Source organism: Grampus griseus (genome assembly GCF_964374135.1).
Source record: "Grampus griseus genome assembly, chromosome: 3".
NCBI lineage: Eukaryota > Metazoa > Chordata > Mammalia > Artiodactyla > Delphinidae > Grampus > Grampus griseus.
In genome coordinates this window covers 159,155,869-159,177,790 of record NC_139019.1, presented here as the reverse complement: position 1 = coordinate 159,177,790, position 21,922 = coordinate 159,155,869, and the positions used below count along the sequence as shown (strand labels likewise).

The window sequence follows — 21,922 nt, the reverse complement described above, 5'->3', positions numbered from 1 at the left end:
TCCCAGGCCCAGCCAAGACCAGGTGCGCTGGTGTGTGGGTGTCTGCATGTGTGTGTTTCAGAGCCTAACCTCAAATTGACCCCACATCCTCAATCAGGTCTATGGTGTACTCAACAGTCACTCCCTGCTACCCATCTGGTCCCTGACCTGTGGTGGGCATTTCTGGACATCCCAAGAGAATTCAACATCTCCTAGTCTGGGGGAGATGGAACCAGACAGAGAAACTCTAGACCTTGTATGGACAGGTCTGGGTCAAAGGTAGGAATCCCGGGTTAGGGAGCCAGAATGGGAGAAGTGGGGAGCCAGGGGTAATCAAGGAGCCTTCCTGAAGGAAGGGTCCTACCCAAGAAGGTCACAAATCCCAGATAGACCCTGAGGGAAATGTTGGCTGGCCATGACATGTCCCTGACTCCAATACAACCCAGCTCCTACCACAAACTTCAGGCTTTAAACGGGTATCAAAGCTGCCCATCTGGCTGGCCCAAGAATTACTGGGTGTGAAGTTGCTCTGTAGCCAGTCTGCAAACACTTGCCCAGCATGAAGAGGTATAATTACTCTGACCCTGACCTAGCCACAGGATAGTGAAAACATGCACTGGGCTTGGAGTCTTCCCCAGGTTCTAGCTATGTGACCTTGCACAAGTTACTTAACATCTCTGAGCTCACCCTCCTGCTGGGTAGAATGAGTATAAATTGGCAGTTAAATAAAATTGTAAGGGTCTCTCCACAGCCACAATCAGTGGGAGAATCAGAGGGACAAACCCAAGGTCCATGATGCCACATCAGGGTCATTCCCAGACCAAGCAGACATTAGGTGAGGATCTCATGTGACAGTTACCCCGCAACATCCTGGGGGCTACCCCCTGGTGGATGTAGGGCCTGGATGAAGTTAAAGCAAGGGAGGCACAAAGACAGGATCAGAATTCCTGATTTTTCCTTTCACTTCTGGCTCCAAGATGTCTAAGCACAGCACTGCCCCTGACCCTGTCTTTATTAAAATGTTGATATTTGGTTCATCATGGATTTTTTCTGCATTTCTTTTCGTCTTTTAAAGCATTGTGCTCGAATATTATTTATCTTGATGCTGAGATTTTCGGCACCACCTTAAAGTTTACACCCTCACTCTCCTCACGCTAATCCTGCACCGGATGGACACACAGCCCACATCTTCCACGTGGTTCTATCAGGCAGAGCCCCTGACCCCAAATCCTCAGAAACTGGGACGTGGAGGAGGAGATTTCCTCAGAATCTCCTGGGGAGCAGCCTCTATTCATCCTCCTCTCTTAGCATCTAACTCTGTGAGCCCCTACTGTGTGTCCAGCTTTGTGCTAGGCCATGCTGAGTGCCCAGAAAGAGGACACTCAATATCTAAGTAGGTCCCCTGGGGAATCCCAGGCCTGGCTTAACCTGGGCACTCCCAGGCCTGCCCAAGGCCCGCCCTGTGCTGAGTGCCCAGCCCGGTGGGTCTCCTGGAAATTCCCCAGGCTAGTTTCGAGATGGGAGGCCAACAGTGAAGTAATTTACACGGCAGCCCCAGCCATGATGAGCCCATCCCACCCGATGCTGGATAAAGAGGAGGAGGGCTCTCTTCAGCAGGACTTGGCCACAGGCACCAGAGGAAGAGGGAGGACCCCTCACTGCCAACCCAGGTGAGCCCAGAAGTCCGCTCCGGGGACAAAGCCAGGGTCCCAAACACCCCAGCCCAATTCCTGCTCTCAGCTACCTCTGGTAGCTTGGGATCCGGAGCTGGAATGAGATGAGAGATGACATCTTCGGGTCTCCCTACGCTACTTCAACAAAAACAATCCTCGGCCCCTGCACTCATCCTCTGCCTGAGGCTAAAGTGCTGGCATCAAAGAAAGCAGAGGCAGTGCCGAGTTCAGGCCTCTCCTTCTCTCCTCACCCTCATCACAGCCAGTCTTACCAGTCGGGCGGCACCTGAGAGTCCCCTCTGGTGGCCAGAAGCAGCTACAGAACGATCACCATAGGAAGGGTGGATTGCTGCATTAGCCTCAGTTTACCTCTCCTGGGGAATGGGCAGAGTTTGCTGGAATCTGAACTACCTAGTTTCCAGGCCACTCCTGCAATGCGCTTGGCTTACTGACCATTGACCTCACCCTGGGAGGAACAGGATAGGATGGGGGAAGCCCCTGAGACCCAGATGACGTTGAACCAGGGCACTCTGTACCCACGCCACCACTGCCTCCCGCCCACAGCTCTGCAAGTGGCAGCCGTGTCATTCACCGCTGGACTTTGACAGTAGCCAAAGGCACTCTCAGTTCTCCATGCTTGTCTCCTTCCAGCTCTGCCAAAGTCTCCACTGAGGTAAACTGGATACTTCCCCTGGAAACTGGAAGCCCACAATGGTGGTCCAGGCTATCCTATGGATCCTGTACGGATTGCTGCTGCAGCCGGAGCCAGGCACAGGTAGGTCAAAAGGAAGAGGCCTGAGGCCAGGACTCTTATTTCAGCAGAAGTATACTGCTGCCCCTCTGTGTCCAGCCCTGTACAGGGTGAGGCTAGATCCAGGAGGCCCCAGTCTCAAGGAACCTCCAGTCTGGGAACACAGATGCTCCCAGCCCCCTAGGATCAGGGCAAGGGCTGGGGGAAGAAACTGGGGCCAAAAGAGCAAAAATCAGGAAGGCTTCCTGCAGGAGGGGACATAGATCTAGGACAGGAAGAAGAATTTTACTTGGTGGTGAAGCAGGAAAGGACATTTTAGGCAGAAAGAAGAACAAAGCTAGAGAGGAATCACTGAGTGAACTGTCTGGAGAAGAACCTGAATTCCAGCAGTCAGCAGAGTGTAAGGATTAAGACTTCCTGTGTTCAAATCCTGCCTCTGCCACTTCCTAGCTATGTGATCTTAGGTAGATAATTTAACCTCTCCACGTTCATAGGGTCCTTGTGAAGATTAACTGGGTTGTTATATAAGTCACCTAGAATGGTGCCTGGCACATAGTAAAGGTTTAATTATTCAACAACCCACCCCAGCTCTGAGTCCCAGACTTCTAAGTTCCAAGTTCAGCCATAGACATTTCTCCCACAAGGCACAGGCCCACCCTCCCCTGGACATCCTTTGAGACACCTTTCCCTCTAAAATTCCCCAAACTCCAATCCATCATGAAAAACGGTCCATCTTTCCCTCAAAATATCTGGAGACTCTGCCCACTCTTGTCCATCACAGCGTCACCATCCTGGCTTCAGCCACCTTCATTGCTTACCTCCAAACTCTCTCCCCTTCTCTACTCTGGTCCCCCCAAAATCTATTCTCCACACAGCACTCAAAGGAGCAATCAGAATTCCAACCTGGCCATGTATCTCCCCTGCTCATGAACCTGCCATGGCTCCCCAGTGCTCGCTGATAGTCTAAGCTCCTTAACTTGTTGTCTGTGCCTCAGTTTCCTCACCTACACAAGGACAATGTCAGACATCATAAGATTGTCCAACGAAGGCAGGGGGCATTGAGAAGATGTAGAAACGGCAGGGGGAGGCTCAGTAACAGGTGGTGCTGGGCTGCTGGGCTAATACCATCCCTCCTCCTTCAGCGACCCTGCCCCTGCTCATGGACTCTGTCATCCAGGCACTGGCTGAGCTCGAGCAGAAGGCACCAGCCACCGAGGCTGGCCACACTGCCTCTTCATGGCTGCTGTCAGCCCAGGACTCTTGTGCCCACAACCCTCTCCAACACTTCTTGCTGGAGGAGCAGAGTCTCAAGACCACCATGCTGGATCCTCCTTCACTGAGCCCAGAGCTTCAAGGCCTGACCATGGAGGTGGCGAGACATGGTGTGTGGGACGGGAAGGAATGCGGGGTGGTGCTGGCACCCGATGGCTCAACCGTGGCTGTGGAGCCTCTTCTGGCAGGGCTGGAGGCAGGGCTGCAGGGGAACAGGGTCATAAACCTGCCCTTAGACAGCACGGGCACCCCTCCGGACGCTGGCGTCACCTTTCCTGACTTTGGAGCCACGGTTCCTGATGTAAGAGCCACCTCCCCAGGACTCAGGGATACCTCTTCAGATGTCACGTGGGCAGATGTCGGAGCTGTGTCTCCAAACGTTAGAGCCACAGATCTAGATGTCCAAGTCACCTCTCCAGATATCCAAGCCTCCTCAGCAGATACCAAAGCCAAGTTCCTAACCACTGTAGACAGCCTCCTAGTGGTCACCCTGGCCAGAGACCTGGGCCTGAACTTCCTCCAGGGCCCTCAGACCTGGAGCCATTCACTGGGAACTGAGGGTTGCTGGGACCAGCTCTCTCTTCCCCGGACCTTCACGCTCCTGGACCCTGAAGCATCAACCCTCACCACGGCCTTCCTCAATGGTGCCCTGGATGGGGCGCTCCTTGGAGACTACCTGAGCCGGTCCCCTGAGCCCCGGCCACCCCTCAGCCACCTGCTGAGCCAGTACTACGGAGCCGGGGTAGCAGGAGACCCAGGATTTCGCAGCAACTTCCGACGGCAGAACGGAGCTGCTCTGACTCCAACTCCCATTCTGACCCAGCAGGTATGGGGGGCCCTCATCCTGCTGCAGAGGCTGGAGCCAGCACACCCTCAACTTCAGGGTATGAGCCAAGAACAGCTGGCACAGGTGGCCACCCATGCTACCAAGGAGTTCACTGAGGCCTTCCTAGGTGAGAAGGGCCCCCACCCCCTGTAATGCTCCTTCTCATATATACAGACATTCTCAGTGCCCCACAGGTCAGGAGGATCTAGGACTGGGGGATTCCAGAGGGGGAAATAAGGGCTTTGGCTGGGAGGCCAACAGGACTAGGATGCTGTTAGATTTAGTTAAGTTAGATCCCAATGGGGGCCAGTGTGGTGTGAGAGTGAACTGTCCCCAAATCTGGGAAGAGACTGAAGGGATGATCCTTATATGCGCTCTTAGTGTGGGAGGAGGCGGCAGGCAGAGAAACGCTTGCTTACTCCCGTGCTGGACTCTCTTCCTCTCAGGGTGTCCAGCCATCCACCCACGTTGCCGCTGGGTCGCGGCCCCGTACCAGGGCCGCCCGAAGCCACTGCAGCTGCCGCTCGGGTTCTTGTATGTACACCACACATACGTGCCCGCGTCACCCTGCACGGACTTTGAGCGCTGCGCCGCCGACATGCGCTCTATGCAGCGCTTCCACCAGTATACTCGCGGCTGGGACGACATAGGCTACAGGTGGGCGGCAACCTGCAAGTCGCTGGCAGGGCGGACCAAGTGGTGGTGCAGTGTAGAGCCTGGGGGCGCAGAGCCTGACTGAGGGGGGCGGGGTTTGGACCTGAGCCAAGCTGGCAAGGAGTTTAGGGTGGGTGGAGCCAGTGTGGAGAGGGGAGCGGCCTAGACTAGGATCCGGGCCTTAACATGGAGCAGAAATAGCTTAACAGTGGATTCCTGAGTTTGGGGTGGGAACTAGGAAAGGAGTCCGGACTTGGGAGAGGAGCAGGACCTGTGGTAGCGGCTGAGTCTGGGACGGGGCAGTGATGGGATATGACCTAAGACAGAAAAGGGCTCTGAATTGGGCAGGAGTTGGACTTGAGACAATGGGGAGGGAGCTGGGTAGAAAGAGATGAGGCCAATGTTGGGTGTAGATCCAGAGAAACGGGACGGTTTCTGGGGTGGCATTAGGTCGGGGAGTGGGACACGGCTGGACGGGGTAGCGTCAGCGCGACCGGGCGGGACTTGGGGTGGCGGCGGCCCTTGGCACAGGTGCGGAAACTGGGGTAGAGGGCCAGATGAGAGACGGGGCCTCACGCCAAGTGGTGCATGCTTCCTTCTCTCCTCGCAGTTTCGTGGTGGGCTCAGACGGCTACGTGTACGAGGGCCGCGGCTGGCACTGGGTGGGTGCGCACACACTCGGCCACAACTCCCGCGGCTTCGGCGTGGCCTTGATAGGCAACTACACTGCGGAGCGGCCCGCAGAGGCCGCGCTGCGCGCGGTGCGCGACGAGCTCCCGCGCTGCGCTGTGCGCGCTGGCTTCCTGCGGCCAGACTACGCGCTGCTCGGCCACCGCCAGCTCGTGCGCACTGACTGCCCGGGCGACGGGCTCTTCAACCAGCTGCGCACCTGGCCGCACTTCGACAAGGTGAGTCCCCGACGCCTGCACTACCTCGGCCTGAGGCCCATCTGTCCACACAAGCTCAGCACGGCCCCTGATCCCTGCCTGCTTGCCTAACCTCAGCAGGCCCCTCACTCCTTCCTGTAACCCTGTGCCCACACAGCCTCAGTCAGGACCCTGAACCCCCTTGCAGCTCGTCTGTTCAGGCAATCTAGACTCAGACTCCAGTCATTCTGCTTGCAATATAGCCTACCCACTCTGCCACTCTGTCTGCACAACCTCATCCCAGCCACCCAAACTTGCCCTCATCCTTGCCCCTTACCCAAAGCCCCGCCCCCACCCATCCACACAACACTGACCCAGACTGTGACCCTCTACAGAAAACCCTTTTACCTACACAGCTTCTGTCCAGCCCCTAACCTAGTATTGCAATCCTCTGCTCAGACAATCTCAGAGTCTCAGAGAGACAATCCTCTCCTGAGGATGCTTGCTAGCCCCAGCCTTCCTGACCCTTGACGACAACTCTTACGCTGGAGCAATCCAGGCCCAGTCAGCACAACCTCAGCCTGATGACTGCACCCCAACCTCTGATCATGATCACAAAAACACCTCTATAACATCCCTGTGCTATCTAGCTGTACCTTCAAGCTACCACTCCATTTCATTTGGCTGGCCTGCCGTTGGCATTGTACCTGCCCCCTCACTTTGGGCCCCTGTCCTCTTACCATCTAGGGTGCCACCATGAGGAAGGCAGACCCAGCCCCATGACCCCTCACCCACCCCACCGCCAAACCTCACACCCCCTTGTCTTTTTTAGAACGTGAAACCAAGAACTGCCAGGAGGGCCTCTAGGAGATCCAGGAGGGCCTCTAGGTGATCCAGTAGGAGGCCACCTCCAACGATCCTGCTAGCCACAGACCTCCAATAAAGAGACCATGGGAAGAAAGCCTGTGTCCATGCAACATCTGCGTTTGCACATTCTGTCTTAGTTTAGGGTTGCCCAGAAGCAGACCCTGGGACAAGAATCCTTGTCGATAAGTAGTCGTCTGAGCAGTGATCCCAGGACATGTCAGCTGGGGAATAAGGAAGCGACACAGGGAAGGGAAGGCAGCTGGGAAAGGGTGCTTTATCAGGCATGTGGGTATGGGAGGCACGTGGAGCTCAATCCCACCAGGGACCTTTGGGGGAAAGTGTAGGTCACACACCGCAGAGTCATCCCACTCAAAGGGCAAGGCAGCTGGAGTACTGATCCTCCAACTTCCATAGTCATTGGCTGAGGGCTGCTCCCAGGGCAGTGTTAATGTGTTGGCACTTTGGGACTGCTTGTTGCACGGGCAGTGTGGACTCCACCTGTCAGAGAAAGTCCTCCAGCAAAAATGCAGGGAGTTGGGAGTGGGGCCCGTATGCAGTGAAGTGGTACAGGCTCAGAGATATGGTGGAACACAGGGAGACTCTACCTGTATGTGCAGTGAGTGGACTGAGTGTGGTAAGAATGAGGTGGGCATAGCTAAGGTATGTGCACCCGCAAGAACATGTCCAGCACCAGGAAAAGGATTTTTGACCCTCGCTGAAGACCCTCTTCCTCAGGACAGGTTATAGAATGTTCAAGGCCCAGTGCGAAATGAAAAATGCAGGCCCTGTCCAAAAAGTTAAATCAAGCGCAATGCAGAGCCCTTCTGAGCCCGGTGACTGCACAGGTCACATGCTCGTGAAGGCAGTCCTACCCATCCCACCCTGTGAATTCCGGTCACGCTTGCCTTTGCACAAGCCGTTCCTTCTACCTGGCGTGTTCTTCCCATGACCAGCTCCTCCTCATGCTCAGCCCTCCTGGATTTTTCCAGCTCAAAGTGCATCACTTCTGCTCAGCCTCTACTCTGTCTATTTGCTTCCAAGTCTTCACCAGCTAGAAATGTCCTGCATTCATGTTCAAGATTTGTCTCTCTTGCTGTACTGTGAGCTCCAGGAAGGCAGGAACCAAGTTCATTTTGTTCCTTGTAGCTTTTCCAGTACCCAGCACATAGTAGGCATTCAGGAAACATTTGCTGAATAAACAAAGTGTCCCATTATAAACCTTCTGAAACTGATGTTATCATCTTGTACAAATCAGGAAACCAAGGCTCTGAGAGAGGAAATGACTTGCCTGAGGTCACACAGTGAGAGAAGGACCAGCTGGCACTCAAACCCACTCTGGGGCCAGTGGGCCAGAATTCTACTGACTCTCAAGTTATCTCACTTATTACTCAGAACAGCATGTGGCCACCTCTTTTTTCAAGTAAATACTTATTGTGGTATCATAGAGATATAAGAAAGGGCACCAAACTGTGTGGTTAATGAATTTTCACAACAGAACATACCCATGTCATCAACACCCAGCTCAAGAAATACAACAGGTTAAATTTATATTATGTGAATTTCACCTCAATTTAAAAAAAAAAAAAACCCACCATGATCAGCTACCAGAAGCCTCCGTTGTGCTTCCCCACCTCCCCAGTCTCTGGCCCTTCCAAAGGAAACCAATATCCTGAATTGTTAAACAGAGTTTTGCCTGCTTTGGAACTTCATATAAATGGAAGCACACAGTGTTTACTCTTCATTGTTTGGGTTTTTTTGCTCAACATTGTGATTCATCTGAGTTCGATCCTTCTTATTGATACATAATATCCCACTGTGTAAAGAGACCACAATTTATTCATTCTACAGTAGATGCACACTTGGGTTGTTTTCCGTTTGGCGCTATCATGAATAGCGCTGGTGGGCATGTCTGTTGGGTGTATACCTAGCAGTGGAACTGCTGGGTCAGAGGAGAAGGGTGTGGTCAATGTTCATAGGTCACAACAGTTTTCCAACTTGGATGAATCAGTCTACACTCTGACCAGCAGTGGATGAGAGTTCCAGCATTTAGTCAGCATGGGCCCATTTTGCAGAGGAGGTCACTGAGGCTCAGAGAGGGGCATGTGCTGCCTCCTGGTCAGTGAGAGATTCTGAGTCCTGCTCTGTCACCTCCTCTCCTCTTGCATCCTGCCCTCACTGTGCCCTCCCAGCTTGGCTGTGGGGTGGGGTGGGACAGACAGGGTCACGTGGAGTTGCGTTCAGCGGGAGGAAGCCAGGCAGGGTGCAGACGGCTGCTGATTCTGGGGCTGGTCAGGAAATCAAGGTAAGAGAGGGAGTGCATATGGCCCCCAAGGGGGTTCCCTGGGGGCAGAGCTGAGAGTAGGGAGGGGGCCAAGATGAAGACAACATGTGGGCAGACACTGGGCAGAATTGTCACCCTATCATCCCCCAGGAGAATCTCTGCCATGGACCCACCTTCGCCGAGCCTGGCCTCCCAAACCCAGCCAGCAGCCCCATCGCCGCTAACCTCCTACCACTGGCACTCAGGAGGTTGTGGGGAGAAGGGGGCTGGAGGGTTCCGCTGGGGCCGCCTTGCAGGATGGGGGAGGGCGCTGAGCCACCAGGAGCCCACAGTCAGCAGCCAGCCGGCCCCTCGCTCGCTGTTTCGTCGTGTCCTCTCTGCGCCCCACAAGGAGTCGCGCTCGAGCCGCCTCCGAATATCCAAGACCCTCTGGGGAAGGCATAAGAGCCCACCGCTGGAGTCAGAACCAGAGCCAGAGACCTCAGGTACATGGCTCCCCCACCCAGGCTGGGAGGCCCAGATGCTTGGGTTTTGTCTGCCTCCGGAGCATCAGCCTTACAGACACAGGAAGTTGTGGGGAGTGCAAAAGCCCGACAGGAAGTGGCTGGGGCCCGGCTGGCTGCCCTCTTCTCTCTCTCCCCCTTACCCAGGGCCTGGGCATGGTGGGAGTGGCTAGGGACCTGTGAGCTGGGGGTCCAGCCCTGGGAAGGGACAGGGAATAGACTGATGGTAGCACGGTCCAGATGCCAAATGGCTCTTGGCCCCAGTAGGTCTCTCCTCACATTCAATGGCCCAGGCTTATTCTCTCCTGCCTGGATACCCATCTCTGCTGCCTCCTGCTCTCCTGCCCTCCAGCCTCCATGTCTTAGTTTCTTCACTTCCTTGAGCCTCAGCTTCCCCATAAGTTAAATGGGAATCATGATTCCTACCTTGAAGGATATATTATTTCATTCGTTCATTCATTCATTCAAACAGAGGTCTGTGAGCATTTACTACGTTCTAGGCCTGCCCTGATTTAGACCCTGAGGACACAGCAGTGAACAAAACGGACGAAACTGCCTGCCCTGTGGAGCTCATAGTGTAGTGGGTGTGACAGACAGCAAACAAACAAGAAAATGACAGATGGGGCTAAGTGTCACACAGAGGGATCTAGAACAAACAAGAAAATGACAGATGGGGCTAAGTGTCACACAGAGGGATCTAGAAGAGTAAAGGATATCATGAGGACTGGAGCTCATGAATGTAACGCTGGTCTAGGACTCAGCACATTTTATGTGATCCGTTAGCAAGTGGGAGTCATCATTTATTCCCCTGGTGGTAAAACAATGGGACAGACAAGTAATCTGGGCGGCCTGATCCAGCCCTCCTCTCCCGGAAGCTCATCTGCTTCTCATCATTCATATTCCCACTTTGCAGAGGCATCCCTTCAGCCCCCTCCACGGTGTCAGGTATTGCCCACGCCATAGGATACAGTGAGAGCTCTCTAACAAGCAGACCTGCTCCTCCCCTACTCAAACACCTCCATGGCTCCTCATACCTCCAGGATAAAACCCCAGCTCTTCTAACTGACACCCAAAGCCCCACACTAATCTCTTCCTGAACCTTCCCCTCCAGCCTCCAAGCCCTCCAAGCCCTTCTCACCCTTCCCTTTATTTCCCTGGGCCAGGCCATGTGCCACCTCCCAGGCTTTGCTCAAGCCATTCATGCCACGATCTCCTCCATCTTTGTCAAAACCCAATCTGTTATTCAGGACCCATTGCAGGGGACTTCCCTGGTGGTCCAGTGGTTAAGACTCCACGCTTCCACTGCGGGGGGCTCAGGTTCTATCCCTAGTTGGGGAACTAAGATCCCACATGCCACGCAGCATGGCCAAAAAATTAGAGAAAAAAAAAAAAAAGACCCATTGTAAACTTACTCTCTCTGGGAGGCCTTCCTACTGCACTTCTCCCAACCCTGCCCTTCTTCTGTTCCTTTCTCAGACTTTGAACACTTTTCCCTTTAGACTTGTTATTTATGTAAGGAACCAAGGCTGCTGTCCTGTTTTTTAACCTCTTGGACCTGCCCACTGTCTTGCTTAAGAGAAGAATGCTTGTATGTACACGACCCTTGAGTATGGGCTCTGTTAGTGCCAGCCAGGCCCTGGAACAAAGGCTTAGTTTCCTTGAAGGAAACTATGAAAAGGAAAGAAGGAAAATTAGCAAGTAACGTTATTTCCATTTTCAGTGCATTTCTCGCAGTGAGATCAGACCACCACAAGGCTGAACCCTCTCGGAAGATCTGTTGCGACCTTTATCTTTGTTCTTTATTTATCATGCATTTAAAATGAGATGCAGAAGCATTTAACATACTATGTAAATATGGACCTCTTAAAATTAAAATTTCATTGGAAATGCTTTCAGTTCAGCAACATCTTAGCTATTTGTTAGTTCTTTTGTGTTGTCTTATCAAAGTTTAATGGATACAGTTCCATAGTTGTTGATGTGTTTGTGTGTATGTTCGATTTGTGTAAAGATGGTACTAAGTCAATTAAAAAAGAGAGAGAGAGAAGAATGCTTGTATCCGAAGCCCAGCTCAGTGACTCACAAGCTGTGTGACCCTGGGCAAGTCACTCAATTTCTATGTGTTTTCAGTTTCCTCCTTGGTAAAATGGGTGTTATAATAGCCCATCGAATGGCTTTTGGAGGATTAAATGAGAGGTGTGTGAAGCAGTAAACACAGTACGCGGGGCACATAGTCGGTGGGGCTGTGTCCACCACCCATCACCACCCATGGTTAGTGGGGACAAGGCCCGGAGAGGGGTGGAGGCTTGTCCAACACCTGACATGGCTGCTGGGTGGGTTGGGAAGAGGGGGCACTTAGGAGGGAACCCTTGATGAGCCTTGGGGAGTGGAGAGGTTGTTCTGAGGGAGAAGAAAGGACTCCCACGTCCCCAGCACCTCCTCCTCTACCCAGAGCCTGAGCCGGAGCTGGAGCCCCCTGCCCCACAGATCCCAGAGGCCCCCCCACCTGACGTGCCCATCTGGAACATCGGGGCCTTCACCCTATTTGATGGGAGGCTGGTGCTGCTTGGGGGTGAGGAGGAGGTAAGAGGGGACACCTGGGCAAGGGGAGGGAAGGAGAGGAAGGAAGAGAGACAGAACAGTGGTAACGGCGGGGGATGAGGGGGCATAACAGAAAGGCGTCTGCCTCTCCGTCTGTCTGTCTGCCTGCCTCTCCTTTCTGACCACCCACCCTTTTGGGGGGACAGCGTCCTTGCAGGCCCCGGGTGGGGAGTGCTAGTTCCGAGGGCAGCATCCAGGTGGCCTTGGGGAACCTCAGGGATCCAGGTAAGCTTGAGAGATGGGGGCTGGGGATTGGGGAGCCTCTCAAGGTGGGGCAGAATCCACGATGATCCCACCCCCCAACCTTCCACCCCTGACCACCCACAGATCGGATCTCTGGAAAGACCGAGCCAGAGGCCGCTGGCGCCAACGAGGTCCACAACATTCGGGTAAGTGGGGGGGGTGGAGGGGAGAGCAAAGACTTTCCGACCTTCAGAGGTGAAAGGGGGACTCTTCCTGGGTGATCTTAGGCAGGTCACTGACCCTCTCAGGATCATAGTGTCCATATCTGTCAAATGGAGCCAGAAAGAGAAGCTCCTGCTTGGGGCTGTTTATGAAAAGTCCATAGAGAATGTAGGAAAGCATGTGATTGGTGCTTTAGAAATGGGAGCTGTTGATTGCCTTTAATATTCCTGCTAATATAGCCTGAGGTTGTGATCCCTCGAGACCAACAGATCTTCCAGGACACCCTGGGGGGAAGGGAGCTGAGGAGGGAACACAGGGTTCTGCCCAGCTGACATCCCCCTCCCCACAGGGGCTGCTCAAGCGGCTGAAAGAGAAGAAAAAGGCCAAATCGGAGCTAGGAGCCAATGCTTCCCAGGATGGGTAAGGGTCTCTGAGGAGCTGGAGGGGCTGGGAGTCAACATTGCCCCTTCCCCTCCTCCTGCCTATAATTCTGACTTTTACCAAATATCCCCTGTGGCCCTCTGTGTCCTGCCCCACGTTGGGCAATGCTGGGGCCACTGAAAGACCCTTAGCATTGAGCCAGCCCTCTGTTGAATGGTGGGGGCAGAGTCTGACACAATAACTCTAAAACTGCAGCTGAGTCAACACCTTGGTCTGGGAGTGTGTCAGGGAAGGGACACTTGAGCTGAGATCTGAAGGATAGATGGAAGTTAACTAGGCCGAAAGGGTCAGGAAAAGCATTCCAGGCAGAGGGAACAGCAAGTGCAAAGGTCAAGAGGACGGATGAAGTGACAAAAACAAGGCCAGTGTGACTGGAGTTCAGACAGCGAATTAAGTGTCAAAAGGAGGATTCAAGTCCAATTTAGGTTCAAGTCCCTCCTGGCTTCCACCCTTCAGGCTGTAAGGGGTAGTTGGGGTGGGGGAGGGGTAGTGGGTAGGAATGACAGCTTGTTCATGTGCGCCTTCACCAGACCCCCCAGTGCTCTGGGCTCTCGGGAATCGCTGGCCAAGCTTTCGGAACTGGACCTGGGCGCCGAGCGGGACGTGCGGGTCTGGCCACTGCACCCCAGCCTCCTGGAGGAGCCCCACTGCTTCCAGGTACGTGCAGGCAACTCTCCGCCTCGCCTGACCCTTTGGCTCCACCCTTGGTCTCAACCGCACGCTGGATGCCCCTCCTCAACAGGTAACGTGGGCGGGCGGGAGCCGCTGCTTCTCCTGTCGCTCGGCTGCTGAGAGAGACCGCTGGATAGAGGACATTCGTCGCCACTTCCAGCCTAGTCAGGTCGGTAGTGCGCAAGGTCGGACCTGGAGACCCCTCCCACAGCCCGGGCCCCGCCCCTTCCACCCACCCCAAATCCCACTCGCCCCAAAACCTTGCCCCTTGGACACACCTGCCCCCCTACACTTTTGCAGCCACTCCGAGATCCTCCCCGCCACTTGCATCTATTACCAGCCCCTTGCACAGCTCGGATTGTATTCAATCCGAGCCCTATTTGCACCCCAGGCAGTCTCCAAGTCCCCACCCCGCGGCTACTCCTCCATGCCCTAGAGCCCTGATCTCTCCGGGAGAGCCCAGAAAAGCTAGAGGGTTTCCGCATAGCCATCTTGGGCACCCCCGTGGTCTCACTGTCCTCCCCCAGGGGCCCAGCGACCCCCTGGGAGCACGGGCCCCGTTCTTCACCTCTGGTGCCCGATGTGGAGCACAGACGCCACGCCCCCGCCCCTACTCCGGTCCGCAGGACAACATTGAGCGGGAAGAGACGTGGCTGAGCGTGTGGGTGCACGAAGTGAAGGGGCTGCCCCGGGCGGCGGCGGGGGCGCCGGGAGTGCGCGCGGAGCTGTGGCTGGACGGCGCACTGCTGGCTCGCACAACTCCGAGGGCTGGCCCGGGCCAGCTCTTCTGGGCGGAACGCTTCCACTTTGAGGCGCTGCCGCCCGCGCGTCGCCTGTCGTTGCGGCTACGCGGAGCGGGCCCGGGGGACGCGGTGCTGGGCCGCGTGGCCTTGGCGCTGGAAGAGTTATGTGTCTCCCGCGCGCCCGCCGCGGGCCTGGAGCGCTGGTTCCCGCTTCTCGGGGCGCCAGCGGGCGCGGCGCTGCGGGCACGAATCCGGGCGCGGCGCCTGCGCGTGCTGCCCTCTGAACGCTACAAGGAGCTGGCTGAGTTCCTCACTTTCCACTACGCGCGCCTCTGCGGGGCGCTCGAGCTCGCGCTGTCCGCTCAGGCCAAAGAAGAGCTGGCGGCTGCCATGGTGCGCGTGCTGCGGGCCACCGGCCGGGCTCAGGTGCGGCGCTGCGACGGGACGAACCCGGGTGACCAGGGGCTGACCGATCGCGCGCTCCAGGGGGGAGTTGGTGGGGACAATACCAGAGTGGCACTTTCGAGGGGCTGGGCAGCTTGAGGGGCGGGGTCTGAGCTGAGCCTCTGCACTGCGAGGCCCAAGTTTGTGCTTGGAGGGGTGGAGGTTCCGGCCTGTTAAGAGCCCCAGCAGCGAGGGCTGGGCCTGGGCAGCGGCTATGAGGAGTGGGCCTGTGCCCCAGGGGTGAGGGACCCGCCAAGGGCAGGGATTCCCCCTGACTCAGTCTGCGCCCAACGCATCATAACCCCACTATGCCCAGGCACTGGTGACAGACCTGGGCACCGCGGAGCTGGCACGCAGTGGAGGCCGTGAGGCTCTTCTGTTCCGGGAAAACACACTGGCCACCAAGGCCATCGATGAGTACATGAAGCTGGTAGCACAGGATTACCTCCAAAAGACACTGGGTAAGCAGAGTGGGGCAGGGGTCAGAGGCCTAGCTGAGCCGACTAGGACACCCCAGGGGAGATCTGAGAATCCTTGAGTAACTTGGATTCTGGTAGTGGGTGGTGCCCTGGGGATGCTCAGATCCTAGAAGGAATCAGGGGTTCCCCAAGATTTTAGGTGCCTCCAGAGTAATTTGGAGATAGAATTGGAGGCTGGGTGCTGTGGGTTGTGGTGGTCATGGGCTGGCCCCTCTCTGGCTGTGCTGGACTGCAGGACAGGTCGTGCGGCGTCTCTGTGCCTCCACTGAGGACTGTGAGGTGAACCCCAGCAAGTGCCCGGCCTCAGAGCTGCCCCAGCACCAGATCAGACTGCGAAACAGCTGCAAGGAGGTCTTTGAGAGCATCATCCACTCTTACGAGTGAGAATCAGGGCCCCAGAACCCGAGCCTAACCCTGCCTCTTAGCCACTGTGCTAACCCTGACTCCCAATTAGGGTTTCCAGATAAAATACAGGATGCCCAGTTAAATGTGATACCATATTTGGGACATGCTTACACTAAAAAAAGTGTTCATTTTTAAAATCTGAAATTCAGGTTTAACTGTTTATCCTAAAGTTTTATTTGCTAAATTTGGCAACCCATTCCCAATATCATGCTACCTAACCCCAAGTAACCTGGGACCAAATTCTTTGTCTTCTAAACTACAGGTGACCCCATACCCTAATTCCATGCCACCTGACCCCAATTAACATAGGATCTCACTCCTATGACCTCTGATTCCAGTAATGGCATACCCCCAATTCCATGATCCCTGACCTTAAGTAACACTGTGTCCCAAATCCCATATAACTGGGATTCCTAGAATTCTAATTCCTTGACCTCTGACCCTAGGTTAACCTGTATGCCTAATCCCATGCCATCTAGGATATCAATCTCATGATTTCTGAACCTAGGTGACCCTGTAACCCCAATCCCATCCTATTTCATATCATGTCTGGCACCCCAATTTCATGTCCAGTCATAGCTACATCCCAAGCTCATGGCCTCCATCCTCATGTGAACCTGTACCCCCAAATCTAAGATTACTGACTCCAGAAGTCACCACGATAACTACACCACAAACAAACCCTGACCCTAAATGGACCTATAACCCCAAGCATCATTATCCCCAATGTCTTCAATCCTGACCCAGAATGCCGGTGTCTCCTGACACCTGACCGTAGCACTTTGATCATCCATGAACTTTATGCCCATATCCTCCCACTCTGACCATTGTCTTTTCTGCCCCAGCTGGTTCCCAGCAGAGCTGGGCACTGTGTTCTCAGGCTGGCGAGAAGCATGCAAGGCACGTGGCTCTGAGGCACTGGGGTACCGACTAGTGTGTGCCTCTCTCTTCCTGCGGCTCCTGTGTCCTGCCATTCTTTCACCCAGCCTCTTTGGCCTAGCGCCAGAGCACCCGGCACCTGGCCCAGCCCGCACCCTCACGCTGATCGCCAAGGTCATCCAGAACCTCGCCAACCATGCTCCGTAAGTCCTGGGAGGCTGGGAGGCCATGCTGGGGCCGTGGGGGTAGCAGATGCCTGACCTGACCCACCCAGTTGGGCCTCGATCTAGGTTTGGTGAGAAGGAGGCCTACATGAGCTTCATGAATAGCTTCCTGGAGGATCATGGACCTGCCATGCAACGCTTCCTGGACCAGGTGGCCATGGTGGATGTGCACACAGCACCCAGTGGTTACCAGGGCAGCAGTGACCTGGCCCTCCAGCTGGCAGTCCTGCATGCCCAGCTTTGTACCATCTTTGCTGAACTTGACCAGGTGTGGCCTGAGCCCAAAGCCCAGAATATGAGGTAGGGAGGCAAGAGAGTAGGGAGCCTCTGGTCCTGGAGATCTTGCTCAGCATCCTCCCTGCATTGCTTTACCAGGCAACCCGTGACAGCCTGGAACCACTGCCCACCATCCTGAGTGCCATCGAGGAGGGCCGACCTGTACCTGTGTCTGTGCCAATGCGTCTTGCACCACCTCCGGCCCAGGTCCATTCCAGGTAACCTACCTGCCTCAAGTCTGATCCAGTTCTGATGGGTAGGAGCAGGGGAAGGGCCAAAGGCATCACAGGGTCAAACTGTGGTCAGAGATGAAGACAGGATCATGTCAGGGGTCAGAGACAACAGGGTCATGTTGGGGTCAGTGTCAGAAGCAGTGTAGGATGGAGGTCAGAGGCTGGAGACAAGATCATCTCAGGGGTCAGGGAGAGGCTCACAGTACAGTCAGAGGGCGGGCACAGGGTCAGATTGGAATCTGAGGTGGGGATTAAGCATTGCAGAGATCAGGGAGAGGTCACATCTGGGGTCAGAGAGAAAGTGACATTGTGGTCAGCAATGAGGGGCAGGTTTCAGTGAGAGGTTGTGGATAGGGTCAAATCAGGGGTCAGAGTGGGTCAGATGGATGTTGAGACACATCATCAAGGGTCAGGGACAGGTTCATATTGCAAACAGGTCGGGCCCAGGGTCAGATGGGGTCAAGGGTTATGGGCAGAGTCATTTTGGAGGTCAGAAGTCAGGGACTATGTTCTTTCAGGAGGCTGAGACAGGGTGAGTTTAAGGTCAGAGGTTGGGAACAAGACGGAGTCAGATTGGGAAGGAAGAGGGTACAGTTGTGAGCAGAGGCCAAGCTCAGGCAAACTGGAAGCAGAGGTTACAGAGAGCCTCAAGCCAAGGGTAACACTGTGTCAGAGTTCAGGGACAAGGCTAGAAAGAAATCAGAGGTTAGATTGACGTTGTGTCAAAGGTCATAGAAGGGAGAGTATTGTCAGAAGTCCAGGACAGGATCAGAAGTCAAAATGTGATCCCTTCAGCAATAGGGTCACATAGAAGTAAAAGATCAGGGGCGGGGTTATTTCTGGTCAGAGGTAGAGATGCAGTCCGCTCAGGAACCGGTGGAGCGTCTGAGCTCCCCCATCCCACCCCCAGCATCTCTGCAGGAGAGAAGCCTGGCTTTCTGGCCCCCCGAGACCTCCCCAAGCATACCCCTCTCATCTCCAAGAGCCAGTCCCTGCGCAGCGTTCACGGCGCAGGTAGTTGGGCCCGGCCACGGCCGGACGAGGAGCAGCCCCCGCGGCTGCCTCGGCCGGTGCAGCGCACGCAGAGCGTCCCGGCTGGCCGCCCCGCTCGCCACCGCCCGTCTGCAGGGCCGCGGCCGCGACCCAAAGGCTCCCTACGCACGGGACCCGTGCCCCGCGGCCGGCCCTGGACCGGAACCTCAGCATCGCTGCCTCGGAAGCCGTCGGTTCCCTGGCAGCGCCAGCTGGACCAGCCACGGGACAGAGACCAAACGCTGGGCACCCACCGACCCATGGGCAAGGTGAGGTACAGCCCAGGTCCGCCCGCACACAGAGTGGGGAGACAGGATTGGAAAAAGACTGAAAGATGGGCAGGTCTCGGTTCAAATACCGAGCTTGCTGTGCTGTGTGACCCAGGCATAACCCAACCCTCTCTGAGCCTCAGTTTCCTCTTCTCTACAATTAGGGCATCGTTCCCCAATAGGCAGGGCGGTGAGGAGGCAGAGCACAGGGTACAGGGAGGTCAGGGTCCTTGGGGAGAAGGGGTGGGACGATGGCTCAGGTTACAGCTGCTCCCTCCCCACAGATGACGGAGCTGCAGTGCGAGGTGGTCGCCCTGCGCCAGGATCAGAAGGCGCTGTCCGGCCTCGTGGAGTCACTCGGCACCCACATCCGGGCCTTGAGCGAGCAGCAGGAGCAGCTTCGGAGCCATCTTCAGAACCTGGCTACCAGGCTCCAAGAAGGGTAAGCCCCGCCCTTCCCACTAGCTCCGCCCCCAGGTGGGCTTTCTATTAGAGATCGGCTCAGGCCCCGCCTCCCAGTCAGTCCCTCCCAAATCATGCCTGTCACGGCCACGCCCCCTCTGCAAGACCCGCCCCAACACACCTAAGACCCGCCTCTTGAGCTCCACCAGCCCCAAGTCCCTGGGAGGGCCTCTCGTCCAGTCCCTCAGTCAGCTTCTCCCACACAGATTGGGACAGACCCACTATCTCTTAGTCTGGGCATTCCCTCATCCCTCTCATGACCCAGCTCAGGACTAGCCAAGACTCGCCTCCAACGGTTGGTTGGTTTGTCCTTTCATCCCATTACGGTCCAGGCTCTAATTCAGCAGCCCCTTCTTCAGACTGATCTAGGCCCCACCCCCCAGCCTGGATAAACCCCGCCTCCATTCCAAGCTTCGCCCCCGAGCCCCTGACTCTCCTACCAAGAGCTGGAGGGATGTTCCTCAGCCTCTGACTCTTTCCCTTTGCCCCTGATCCCCACAGGACCGCGAAGTTGGATCCAGAGCGCGATCCTCCAACCAATGAGGACCACAGGCTGAAAAGTCTGGTGAGACCCCTGCCCGAGCCCTGGGGCCTATCTGGGCTGGGTAAGGGAACAAGAATTGGGCGCAACCCTCCCCCGCCTCTGAGTCCACTGCCGCTGCCTCCCCAGGAGTGCCGCCTGGCCGAGATAGAGAGTACTCAGGCCCAGCTGAGGGAGACCATTCAGAGCCTGCAGCTTCTTCCCAGGACATCGGGGTCCCAGAGCCAGCCCCTGCCACTCAAAGCACCCTGCATCAACGGAGACACCACTTGAGCTGCCCACTCGGCCCTACGTGTTCTGGGAGCAGAGAGAAAGCGGTCTTAGGGGCCTTTCCAACCCCTGCCTCAAACCCACGTGGCCTGCAGTATGGAGTGGAGCTGTAGGTGCCAACCAGTCTGGCACTATCAGGTTGCCCAGTAAAATCTTGATTTCAGTAAAAAATTGATGGGGTTTTTTTGCGTCTAAGTGTTGCCAATCAGAAAGCAACCCCCCCCCCATTCAGCTCTCCCAAACTCTCCCCTAACTGGAGGTCTCAGGGGAGGGGGGTGACATAGGGAGAGTCTCACCAGCTGTGTGACCTTAGGCCCTCACTCTCTCAGAGCCTTGATTTCCTCATTTGTAAAATGGATCTAAAGTCCCTTACACAGTAGAAGACCCATAGTTTAAAGTGTTCAGTAAAAGGTATTTGTCATTGTTAGGGGCAGCACTTGCTTCTCAGTGAAGCCCAGATCCCACCTCTACTAATTCCCAGATCCCAGACGAGAGCAAATCCCACACCAGCTCCCTCATGCAGTGAGGGCGTGGGTCTGGGAGGCAAATGAAGGAAGGGGTGGGTAGGTGTGGAGATGGTTAAGCTCTGCGAGTGGTCACTGGGAAAATGAGTGGACATTTGAATAATGGGTGGGTGGATGGGTGAGGGATAGGGTGGGTAGGACAAAAGGCAGATGAATAGGTTAGCATTTGCTGGATGTTTGCCCTGGTAGGTGATTAGTTGAGTACGTGGTTAGCTGGGATGGGTATGTCTGCCTAGAAAAGGTCTGGATGGTAATAGGAAATAAACATTTGAAATAATTAAGTGGTTATATGTATTGCATGTACACTTGTTGAGGTCTCCTGAGACTCTTGAGTTGAGCAGTGGGGAAACAATAATATACTAGATAGACAGACTCCTGTTCTCATGGAACTTACCCTCTACTGGAGAAGACAAACAAACATGCAATTGATGGTTGGGTGAATGGGTGACTGGGTGACTGGGTGAAAGGATTATGTGTAGAGATGGGTGGATGCTTGCTTGGTTGTTTGGATAAGTAGGTATTTACTTGGGTAGTGGATGGATGAGTATGTAGATGGGAGGTTAATGGTTGGTTTGAGTGGGTATTTGGATGGAGGGATGGATGGATTGACAGGTGGTTGGAGGAGTGGGTGGATAGGTGGTTGGTTAGTTGACTGGTTGGGTAGATGAGTGGTTGATCCACTGAATGTGTGGATGAATGGGTGGGGAGATGGATGGGTGGTTGGACATGTGGATGGGTGGTGGGTGGGCGAAGCAGCAGTCCTATTATGTGCGCATTATAGGGTAGTCCTAGTGACTGTGAACCTGGGGGTTGGGTGGAGAAGGGGGTCTTACTCTGGGGACCTAGGGCAGCTCTAGGGGCATGGAGGTACTGAAGTTCACTGTGCATAATGAAGTAGGGAATGAGCTTGTGGTTGGAACGTAGCTGATTGGGAGCAGGGGACTGAAGGCTAAGGATTCGCCATGTGGAGTCCTCAATAATGACCTATGAATGACCCACGGGGGAACTTCCCTGCCCCCTCCCCACTCTTCTGGTGCTATTAGCAGTCCTAGCATTGGAAGAACCAGTGGGGTGATGAAGTGCCATTGAGGGCAGGAGGACAAGAATGTTGTCATGGTAACAGAGCCTCTCCCTGGACTCTCAGGCCGCGCGGGCCCTTTAAGGGCCACCCGACTGGCAACTCCCAACATGGCGGCGCGGCTGCTAGCTGCCCCCCCACCGAGGTGGATTAGGCGGGGGTGGGGGGGAGGGAGTGCCTCCGGACCTCCCCATCATGGCGGCGCGGCGGGGCTGTCGCACTGAGGTCACGGCGGCGCGCCGGGGGGGCGGGGCGGCGGGGGGAGCGATTTAAAG

General features: G+C 55.4%; 2 protein-coding genes across 2 annotated transcripts; both read left to right on the top strand.

Annotated features, from left to right (window-relative positions):
- Positions 1–2,244: 2,244 nt before the first annotated feature.
- PGLYRP2 (peptidoglycan recognition protein 2) lies at positions 2,245–6,979 on the top strand. The gene is made up of 5 exons (XM_082651123.1): positions 2,245–2,427; positions 3,546–4,628; positions 4,948–5,158; positions 5,766–6,063; positions 6,854–6,979. The coding sequence occupies exons 1-5, from the start codon at positions 2,364–2,366 to the stop codon at positions 6,911–6,913; spliced, it is 1,716 nt and encodes a 571-aa protein (XP_082507249.1). The 5' UTR covers positions 2,245–2,363; the 3' UTR covers positions 6,914–6,979.
- Positions 6,980–9,317: 2,338 nt separating this feature from the next.
- RASAL3 (RAS protein activator like 3) lies at positions 9,318–20,243 on the top strand. Its single transcript, XM_082651113.1, has 17 exons — positions 9,318–9,654; positions 12,122–12,252; positions 12,417–12,495; positions 12,598–12,659; positions 13,025–13,095; positions 13,647–13,773; positions 13,859–13,957; positions 14,415–14,957; positions 15,292–15,436; positions 15,690–15,834; positions 16,705–16,941; positions 17,029–17,230; positions 17,338–17,456; positions 18,382–18,772; positions 19,057–19,214; positions 19,736–19,799; positions 19,905–20,243. The coding sequence occupies exons 1-17, from the start codon at positions 9,333–9,335 to the stop codon at positions 20,046–20,048; spliced, it is 3,039 nt and encodes a 1,012-aa protein (XP_082507239.1). The 5' UTR covers positions 9,318–9,332; the 3' UTR covers positions 20,049–20,243.
- The last annotated feature ends 1,679 nt before the right edge of the window (positions 20,244–21,922 follow it).